Source organism: Protobothrops mucrosquamatus, unplaced genomic scaffold (genome assembly GCF_001527695.2).
Source record: "Protobothrops mucrosquamatus isolate PMUCROS unplaced genomic scaffold, P.Mucros_1.0 scaffold2304, whole genome shotgun sequence".
In the NCBI taxonomy this organism is placed as follows: Eukaryota; Metazoa; Chordata; class Lepidosauria; order Squamata; family Viperidae; genus Protobothrops; species Protobothrops mucrosquamatus.
The window spans coordinates 142,801-153,034 of NW_015388390.1; the positions used below are offsets into that span (position 1 = coordinate 142,801).

Sequence of the window (10,234 nt, forward strand, 5' to 3'; positions counted from 1 at the left end):
TTGAGGCCACAAAATGCCAGTTCTTGAAACCAGGAAACACGTCTGCTTGCGTGTGGCTGTTTTAGAATACAGTTGACATTTTTATCCTACCGTCACTTTGCTTTTCCCTCCGGTCTGTCGAAAGATGACAAGGCAAATGAAGGTCAGGAAAAGAAGCTGCAAAAAAGGGAAGATGGTTTCATGTGGAAAGGGCCAGGTCAGAGATGGTGTGACCAGTTGTAAAGGACCCAATTTTACAACCCTTTTCTGCGAGGTGATCATTAAGCAAATGGTCACGCTCATTAAGTGAATCTGTGGCTTTTTAAGCCAATGCTGGGATCGTTGTTTTTTTTAACCAAATCCGTTGATCGCTGTAGGGCAGGTTTTGCTAGAAAAGGGAAATAAAACAATCAATTTCAGAGAGATTTCTCCCAGATAGGAAGGGAAATGGGAAAAAGAAAAGATGTGGAAAATTATCTTTGAGAACTGGTTTCCTAGTCCCTTTTTTAAAAGCTCCTGTCTAGGTATTGCCAGTTGGGTTAGTTTCTAACTCTGCCATTTCTTCTATGAGGCAGGTTCATCCGGAGAACGAAGATTGGACGTGTTTTGAACAGTCTGCATCCCTTGACATCAAGTCGTTCTTTGGTTTTGAGAGCACGGTGGAGAAAATGGCAATGAAGCAGTACACAGCCAACATCAAGCGGGTGAATATTGATCTTCTAGGCCCGTGGTGGCGAACCTATGGCACGGGTGCCAGAGGCAGCACGCAGAGCCCTCTCTGTGGGCACGTGCGCCATCGCCCCAGTCCTAGGCCTTCAGCTGGGTTTTATAAAACCTTTTCGCTTTAGGCCTCTGCTGCCATGTGCAAAAAAAAAAAAGTTCAATTAATCAATCAATTTCAACTTTTTGCAGGGAGAAAAAAAAGATTGGAATTGATTGATTGAACTTTTTAGTCCCACCCAGTCTGCCGTTACCACTGCAGCCACGCCCACTCAGTGGGCCACGCCCACCCAATGGGCCATGCCCACCCGGCACCCAACGATACATAAGTGGGTTTTGGGTTGCAGTTTGGGCACTTGGTCTCTATGGGAATAGAATAGAATAGAATAGAATAGAATAGAATAGAATAGAATAGAGGAATAGAATAGCAATAGAATAGCAATAACAATAGCAAGTATATATACCGCTTCACAGTGCTTCACAGCCCTCTCTAAGTGGTTTACAAAGTCAGCCTGTTGCCCCCAACAATCTGGGTCTTCATTTTACCGACCCCGGAAGGATGGAAGGTTGAGTCAACCTTGAGCTGCTGAGGATTGAACCCTTGGCAGTTAGCAGAATTAGCCTTCAATACTGCATTTTAACTACTGCACCACCACATCTCATAAATAAATAAATCTGGATTGAAGCTAAACTCTACTGCTAGATCAAACAAGATCCAATTAGAGTCTTTTGCACAAAATCCCTTTGTGCCATCAAAACAGATCGCACAAGTTGATTCTAAATGTAATAAATCAATTCCTTTCAGGGCAAAGAAGTCATTGAGCACTATCTAAAGGAGCTGATATCCCAAGGGATCACTTTTATCCCTCGTTGGACTCCTCCGGAGGCCAAGGGGAATCTCATGAAGAAGAGTCATTCCGGGAGTAATAACGGTACAATATCGCAGGAACCCCACCAGCACGGAAGCGAGAAAGAACAGCGAGGCAACGCCTGCCCTTCGGGGGAGGCCTCAACTCCTGAAGGTAATGGCTTCTAACAGCTGGATCCGTGGCAGCTGGTTCCATTAGCATCACCATTCCATATAATTGACCACTTTGGATTTTGACCCCGGTACTGCTACTAATCTTCTCTCCATTTGTTTTCTAACGCACTACTTGTGAAATGTGCAAGACTTATGCTCAAGATAACTTGGAGAACTTAATTTTGATTCTTGGACTTCTCCTGCTCCGGGGCCATCTCATTCTTGATTTAAGTTGCAGTAAGCTTGCACTGGGAACGGTGACCAATCCTATTGTCCTCTCCTATGGACCCAGCCTAGAAAATCTCTTTCTTTCATTCTCGTCTCTGCCGTGTGTGTGTGTGTGTGTGTCTCGTCTTTGTTTCAAGAGGCTTCTGGCACCGCTGCAGCCTCCGGATCCTTCTCCTCCTGGCACAGCTTCTGACGAGCTGGTTGGATACGGATGCCCATACAAAGGCTGGCTGCTTTGGGCTGTTTTCCTCCTGTCTCCCTGGTCTGGTGGGGCTGCACTTGTCTACTCACCTTGTAAAAACGTTGCATTCTTTCCAGCCAGTTTTTTTTTTCTTTCTCTCCATCGGCCTTGATGACATTGCATTTCTCTTCCCAGCAATCTTGGAAAGACCTGAGCAAAAAAAAGGGAGAAATTGATTTGAAATCCGGCTTGTCTCTCCCAGTTGATTTAAGAGAATTTAGAATTCTTTTTTAAAAAAAATGCCTAGGATCTCTTAAACGCTTCCTGCCGTTGGCGTCGCACAGATCAAACTCTTCGGCAGCTCACACAGTGAATGTCCTTGTGATTTCTGATATGTTGACTCCAACCACGGGGCTTCAGTAACGTTGCCGTGTCAAATGCCCCCCACTCCCAAATCATGTCATTATAGTTACCATTCCATCTCCATTGCAGGATTGTCCAAAGAAAAGGGGGAAAGGAAAGGGAATCGAGGTAAGACGAACCGGGAGGATAATAAAACGTGCATGTTCAGTCCAATTGAAATTTCAACTTTTTATTATTATTATTAGTGAAATACAGGTAGCCTGTGACATATTTCTGCTGCTAAGCAAGATCATTGTTAAGTGAGTTTTGCCCCATTTTTGTGACCTTTCTTGCCACAGTTGTTAAGTGAATCACGGTTAAGTGAATAACATTGACTTTGCTTGTTGGAAGGCCGCAAAAGAGGAATCGTGTGACTCCAAGATGCTGCAACCGTCATAAATACATGCCAGTTGCTAGCAGCCAAATTTTAATCACATGGCCATGGGGATGCTGCAAGGGTCATAAGGGTAAAAAAACAGTTATATCGCATTTCCCCCCAAATAAGACCCAACTGGAAAATAAACCCTAGCATGATTCTTCAGGATGCTTGTGATATAAGCCCCACCCCAAAAATAAGCCCCAGTTGAGATTGACAGCCACACGGACGCATTCAGTACCGTATTTCCCTGAAAATAAGACCTGAGCAGAAAATAAACCCTAGCATGATTCTTCAGGATGCTCGTAATATAAGCCCCACCTCAAAAATAAGTCCCTGTTAAGATCTTCAGCCAGATGGATGCATTCAATACTGTATTTCCCTGAATATAAGCCCTAACTGGAAAATAAACCCTAGCATGGTTTTTCAGGGTGCTCGTAATATAAGCCCCACCCCCAAAGTAAGCCCCAGTTATGATCGTCAGCCAGATAGACACATTTAGTACCGTATTTCCCCCAAAATAAGACCTAACCAGAAAATAAGCCCTAATGCTTATTTGCTTTTGGAGCAAAAATTAATATAAAACCCGGTCTTATTTTCGGGGAAGTACAGTACGTCATTTTTTTCAGTGCCGTTGTTACTTTGAACAGCTGCTAAAAGAATGGTTGCAAGTCAAGGATTACTTGTACAGGTATTTGTCGACTTACTATTTGTTTACAACCAGCCAACACACTTCTGACTACTACAGCATCCCTACAAACACAGGAGCAGAGTTTGGGTGCTTGGCAGCCTGCATATATTTATAATAGTTGCAACATCCATCTGTGATTGCCATTTGCAACCTTCCTGGATGACTTCCAAGAAGCAGTGTTTATGGGGGAAGCCAGACCTAATAATAATAAAGTTGGAAGGGACCTTGGAGGTCATCTAGTCCAACCCCCTGCTCAGGCAGGAAACCCTATACCTATACCTGCTTGACGACTGTAGCAAAAGTTATAAAATCAAGGGTGACTCCCTTAATAACCATCTTGCTTAGCAACAGAAACCCTTGTCCTCATTATGGATGTAATTCAAGGATTACCTGCATGGTAAACAAAGAAAAATAATCTATCAGTGATTGTATAAGAAAAAAATATATATGCACTACAGTGCTTAAAACGAACTTACTCTCAGAGTAAGAGAAAATAAACCAAGGGGAAAAAATAAGCCGTGTATATCAAAATAAAATTAATTTAGTCTTTAATATAGGCCATGTAGAAATGTATTGCTGCCTCTTCTCGTTTTTTTTTTTGTAATATAAAGACCTTTCTGAAATTGATAATGAGCACATATCCTGCATCCATTTCTCATCATCAGGAGGACCCATTTATTTCCATCTATGTAAAATCATTCTGTGCTAAGCCCCAGACTTGATAAGACCAAGGTTATTTATAAAATGTCAAATTCTGTATTTTGGGAAGATGAGTCAACGTCACAATGACATTTTTAACTGCTGTTCCCCCCAGAACTGTATTAACTTCTGTTCTAACTGGAAATCATGAGCGAACATCGCTGAAAAAAATCCATGGAATGCGCATCAAAGAGCTTTCGATTGTCTTGCAAGAGCAACAGAAGAATGTTGAAGGACCCATGTTTTTAAAACATTCCGTGAAAGCCTCTTGGGTTGTGGAAGAACCATTTTTGGAAATAACAAACTTCAAAGGCCATCCTTGTAGTTATTGAACAAGGTGACAGGTAGTCCTCGTTTAGTGGCCACAGTTGGGATTGGCAGTTCTGTCACTAAACAAAGTGATGGCTAAGAAGGAAAATATGTGACTGCAAGTGACTTTTCCTTTCTCCCATACCCCTTTGGATTGCTCACTCTAGCTGTACTGGAATAATTAACAAGAAGGGAATTAATGTTCATATTTACATTCATTGGAGAGGAAGGATAACGAGAGTAAGCAGGCACAATGTGTAGCATTTTCAGGCATTGGTGCCAGTAGCCTGAAAATGCTACACAAGCAGCCAGTGTGTTCCCCATTAGATATTCTCCATTAGGAAACAAGTTAGACACAAGAAAGATTGCCTACAGAAAATGTTTCATTTTTTTCCCTCCCTGCCCCTTGCAAAGTGAAGAGATTGGAGAGAAAGGGATTTCAAACAAGTAAGCTGCACATTATGCAGCTGTTTGCATAATGTGCTCATGGCTGCCTGTACTAGACTATTACTTTCCATTGTACACCTGCTTACTCTCTTATAATCCCTTCTCCAAACTCTCTAATCTGCAAGAGGGATAAAAGGAAAAACAACAGCTCACCCAGAGGACAAGCCTGTAACGGGGATCATGGGACTGAGGGATAGTGCAAAAGGTCATAAATTCAGGCACTGGTTGTAAAATCACTTTTTTTCCAGCACTGTTGCAACATTTGAATTTCAGCACTCCAATGGTCACTGAACGAGGCAGTTGGTAAGCAAGGATTAGTTGCAAAAGCCTTACATGCTGTCTGCAAGCAAATGGCAAGAAATGCTTTAATAGCCTTACGCTCCCATGGCTGATTTTTCTGAGCTTCTCCCATGGCTGTTTTTTTTCTGTCTCCCTAGGGGACAAACTGGATGCTGATTATATAGAACGTTACCTGGGACAATTAAGTCCCTTGCAGGAAAGCTGCTTGATCAGACTTCGCCAGTGGCTGCAAGAAATGCAGAAAGGAAAGGTAAATGTTAAAAGGTAAATGTTAGTGTTAAAGGTAAATAACTCGTGTCTTCCCTGGATGCTCCTGTCCCACTGCTGATCCTGTGAAGGAACTGGGAGCATTTTTCATTAATGGTTGACCAAGCAGTTTCCTCTCAATTCCTGGCAAATAGATGGGGAAGAAATGGAGGTAGTGACAGATTTTATCTTCCTGGGCTCCAATATCACCACAGATGGGGACTGCAGCCAAGAAATTAAAAGACGCTTGCTCCTGGGGAGGAAAGCTATGGCAAATCTAGACAGCCTACTAAAAAGCAGAGACATCACCCTGCGAACAAAAGTACGTATAGTCAAGGCCATGGTTTTCCCAGTGGCAAAGTATGGCTGTGAAAGTTGGACCATAAGAAAGGCTGAGCGCCAAAGAACTGAGGCCTTTGAACTCTGGTGCTGGAGAAGACTCCTGCGAGTCCCCTGGACTGCAAGGCGATCAAACCGGTCAGTCCTAGAGGAGATCAACCCCAACTGCTCTTTAGAAAGCCAGATCCTGAAGTTGAAACTCAAGTACTTTGGCCACCTAATGAGAAGGAAGGACTCACTGGAGAAGAGCCTGATGCTGGGAAAGATGGAGGGCAATAGAAGAAGGGGACGACAGAGAATGAGGTGGCTGGATGGAGTCACTGAAGCAGTAGGTGTGAGCTTCAATGGACTCCAGAAGATGGTAGAGGACAGGAAGGCCTGGACGAACGTTGTCCATGGGGTCGCGATGGGTTGGACACGACTTTGCAACTAACAACAACAAAGCAAAGGAAGCTGAAACTCTGCCTTTAAGATTGCATTCTAAATAAATTTGCTTCTATCTGAAGGACTCTTTAAATGATTTTCCTTGCTGTGCGTCTTCAAGATGTGTTTATGATCTGGAAAGGCTCTATGCAGTTGAGCTTGATTGCTGATGATGCTGTGTTGCTTTCTTGGCGACGCTATGGATGATGTCTACCATGCCTTCTCCTGGGATAGTTTTTAGAAGGGACCTTCCATGGTCGCTGTTTGGGTGGTGTAATGATAGAAGTGTTGGACTAGGATCAGGGAGGGCTGGGTTCAATTCCACAATTTATGGAAGCTCCTGGATGACTTTGGGCCAGTCCCTCCTTCTGAGCCCAAGAGCCAATAGGTACAAAAGGGAAATTTCTGGACTAGCATCAGGAGGACCTGGGTCCAAGCTCATCCTCAACTGTGGAAGCCCCCTGGAGGACTTTGGGCCAGTCCTTCCTTCTTTAGCCTTAGAGCCAAAGTGGAATAGAGGTTAAGATGGACTAGGAATGAGGAGAACTGGATTCTAATCCTCCCTTGACTACAGAAGTTCTTGGAATGACAAGAGCCAGAAGTGGTCCAGCAGTGAAGGTGCTGGACTAGGATTGGGCAAACCCTGGTTGTAGTCCACTCTCACCCACAAAAGGTCTTTGGGCATCTCTCTCAGCCTGGATATGATGAAATTCCCATTGAGTTCCTGGATGAAAGGTGGAATTCCAAATCTAATAAATAAGCCGAGCATTAACTTACAACTCTCTCTTTTGCTCAGGTTCCCAAAGATGAGTACATCCTCCGTTTCCTGAGGGCTCGGGACTTCAATATTGACAAGGCTCGGGAAATGCTCTGCCAGTCCTTGGCCTGGCGAAAACAATACCAGGTGGATTACATTCTGCAAACGTGGAGGCCACCTTCTCTTTTGGAGGAATTCTATGCTGGGGGCTGGCATTACCAAGACAAAGGTGAGTGTCTCCCTGTTGCCCTCTGCTCAATGCCAGGGCATGAAGTTCATCAATCGGTGAGTCGTTCGTCATTCAGTTACCTTGGGAAGACTCTGGGGTGGGTTTCTTGAGCATTGCTGTTCAACATTTAAAACTGTCAGGTGGGAGAGATCCAGTCCAAACTGATTTATTGCTAAACGGCCTATGCACAAGAATCTTCTCAACAAACAGCACCTTCTTGGAGTTAGTTAAGGGTCAATTGAATTCAAGGGAAGTTGGACATATTTCATTTGTGGCTATGTAGGGATCCTAGTCTTTTATCTTCCTGGGCTTTAAGATCACCACAGATGGGGACTGCAGCCAAGAAATTAAAAGACGCTTGCTCCTGGGGAGGAAAGCTATGGCAAATCTAGACAGCATACTAAAAAGCAGAGACGTCACCCTGCCAACAAAAGTCGTATAGTCAAGGCCATGGTTTTCCCAGTTGCAATGTATGGCTGTGAAAGTTGGAGCATAAGAAAGGCTGAGTGCCAAAGAATGGAGGCCTCTGATCTATGGTGCTGGAGAAGACTCCTGCGAGTCCCCTGGACTGCAAGGCGATCAAACCGGTCAGTCCTAGAAGAGATCAACCCTGACTGCTCTTTAGAAGGCCAGATCCTGAAGTTGAAACTCAAATACTTTGGCCACCTAATGAGAAGGAAGGACTCACTGGAGAAGAGCCTGATGCTGGGAAAGATGGAGGGCAATAGAAGATGGGGGCAACAGAGAATGAGGTGGCTGGATGGAGTCACTGAAGCAGTAGGCCTGAGCTTAAATGGACTTCAGAAGATGGTAGAGGACAGGAAGGCCTGGAGGAACGTTGTCCATGGGGTCGTGATGGGTCGGACACGACTTCGCAACTAACAACAACAACAAGGGATTCTAGGCTGACTCCCCTTTTTAACTCCACCCCTAGGTTCTGCCACTTCTTCTCCTTCAAAAACTTTATTGGGAAGGCTTTTGCCCCAATGGATGTATAAGTAATTCCAAAGAGAGCTGAGAAATTAAAAAAAATGGTCTTCTATCATGGCAAAGACTCAGTGTCCCCAACACCTTCATATCTGTGATCAACGTGAATTGCAATGTAGTCACTTCACAATGCAAAGCCTGTACTTTTTGTACTTCAGTGTCTGGCCCAGAAGACAGACTAGGATAGTGGCCTCCAACCTTTCAGGATTCAAGGACCGGTTCCATGGAGAGAGGTTTTTCCATGGACCGGAAGGTGCGTGGTTTCATGGACTGCCTGTATCCCATGGATGGGGCATCGTTTGTTTGTATTTACCGGTTTCTGGCAGGCCATGGCCCGGTGCCGGTCCACTGACTGGGGGTTGGGGACCCCTGGACTAGGAGATTAACTCCGTGGGAAAGCTAAAACGACGTTGGTTGAGAGTGGCTGTAATAATGGAATTTTGTGTGTCATATTGTGCTGTATCTCCTCCTGTCTTACATGCCAGTGAATTAGGGATGTGTCTGTTTGAACCTTCTCGGCGTATTTTCTGTCTGTTAAGGTGTGTTTCACCCCTCTGTCAAGGTAATCCTCCTTGCTCTTTATATTACATCACAACGTTCTATGCACATATGTAAGTTATTTGTCATTTGTGGTTCTCCTCTGCCCTCCCCCCTCCCTCCCCAGAATACCCATGGCTCTGAACATTTTGGAGCGTGAATATTTATTGTGACATTTTGGAGCGTGAATATTTATTGCCACTTTCCCATCTGGTCCATTTCCAAAAATGCATTATTAGTAGCTATTTTCTTCAGCTTAGTGGTTTGAATCCTTTCTGAATCCACAGTACAATATTGAATTGATCAGTAGTTCTGCAGCGCGTCAGAAAATATATACAGTTAGTCCTTGATTGACATCAGAGTTGGTTGTAAGTCCCTTTTTTCCTTTGTACTTCTAAGTTTTACTCTCAATAATAACATAAATCAAAGGTGTAGGTCAAGGTTGCAGGCTCTATGCTAAGCTGTTGTGGTAAGAATCTTCCATTTCAACAACCGGCTGGCAGTTGAAGGATGGACAAATGCTAATTTTCATGTTTCTGGACGCTTATTCCATCTTTTAGGGCAGGGTGTTTTTTTTCAGCTTCTGTGTTCTTTCTTTGTTTTTCAAGATGGAAGACCCCTCTACATCCTTCGCCTTGGGCAAATGGACACTAAAGGTCTTGTGAAGGCTCTGGGAGAGGAATCTCTTCTTCGCCATGTGAGACACACCTTTAAGTTAATTACATACTGTGGGAAGTTAGCCCAGAGAAGGAAATATTAAAAAGGCAGAAAGAAAGATATTGTTCACCAAAAGGATTTTTAAAAGCATTTTTTGAAAAGCAGAAACCAAACATGGCCTCATCTCTTTGCCCAAAGCAGTAGCTAGTCTTATACATATGCAGATGTGGAACCATCAGGGAGTTTGGAGCCAGGGATCCCAAGACAAAAGAAGCTCTTAAGAGTCATTAGCCCCATCACCTGGGAAGCAGGATATGATAATGGGATTAAACCACAGATATCAAGGCCTAGAAAAACACTCAGAAATAGCCTCAAAGTTCATGCCACAGGCACAGGAAACTGTTCCAAGCAGGGCTGGAGGGGGTATAAAAGCCCTTCTACCCATGTGCTCTTTCTCTTTCTTCTCCTATGCTCCTTCTTGCAAGGACCATCTTTCTTCTGCAATAAACTGTAACCTTCTTCCCAAAGCAGTCGCCATGAATAAACTGTAACCTTCTTCCCAAAGCAGCCACCATGTTTGCTTATTTATTCCCAGCTTGGATGAACCAGGATGAAGACTTACTTCTAACAATACTTTAGCTTTGACAACGGTCCTTTCTGAAAGGACTTCTGCCAAGTCTTAAAGTTTTGGTAGGCATAGTGAAGA

General features: G+C 43.9%; 1 protein-coding gene across 1 annotated transcript in view; it reads left to right on the plus strand.

Annotated features, from left to right (window-relative positions):
- SEC14L5 (SEC14 like lipid binding 5) overlaps nucleotides 1–10,234 on the plus strand; it is a 41,262-nt gene that overhangs the window by 18,141 nt on the left and 12,887 nt on the right. Inside the window, exons 2-6 of the mRNA XM_015824646.1 lie at nucleotides 555–683; nucleotides 1,505–1,721; nucleotides 5,491–5,603; nucleotides 7,158–7,347; nucleotides 9,480–9,568. Of these exons, the coding sequence (XP_015680132.1) occupies nucleotides 555–683; nucleotides 1,505–1,721; nucleotides 5,491–5,603; nucleotides 7,158–7,347; nucleotides 9,480–9,568 (738 nt within the window). The remainder of the gene's footprint in view (nucleotides 1–554; nucleotides 684–1,504; nucleotides 1,722–5,490; nucleotides 5,604–7,157; nucleotides 7,348–9,479; nucleotides 9,569–10,234) is intronic.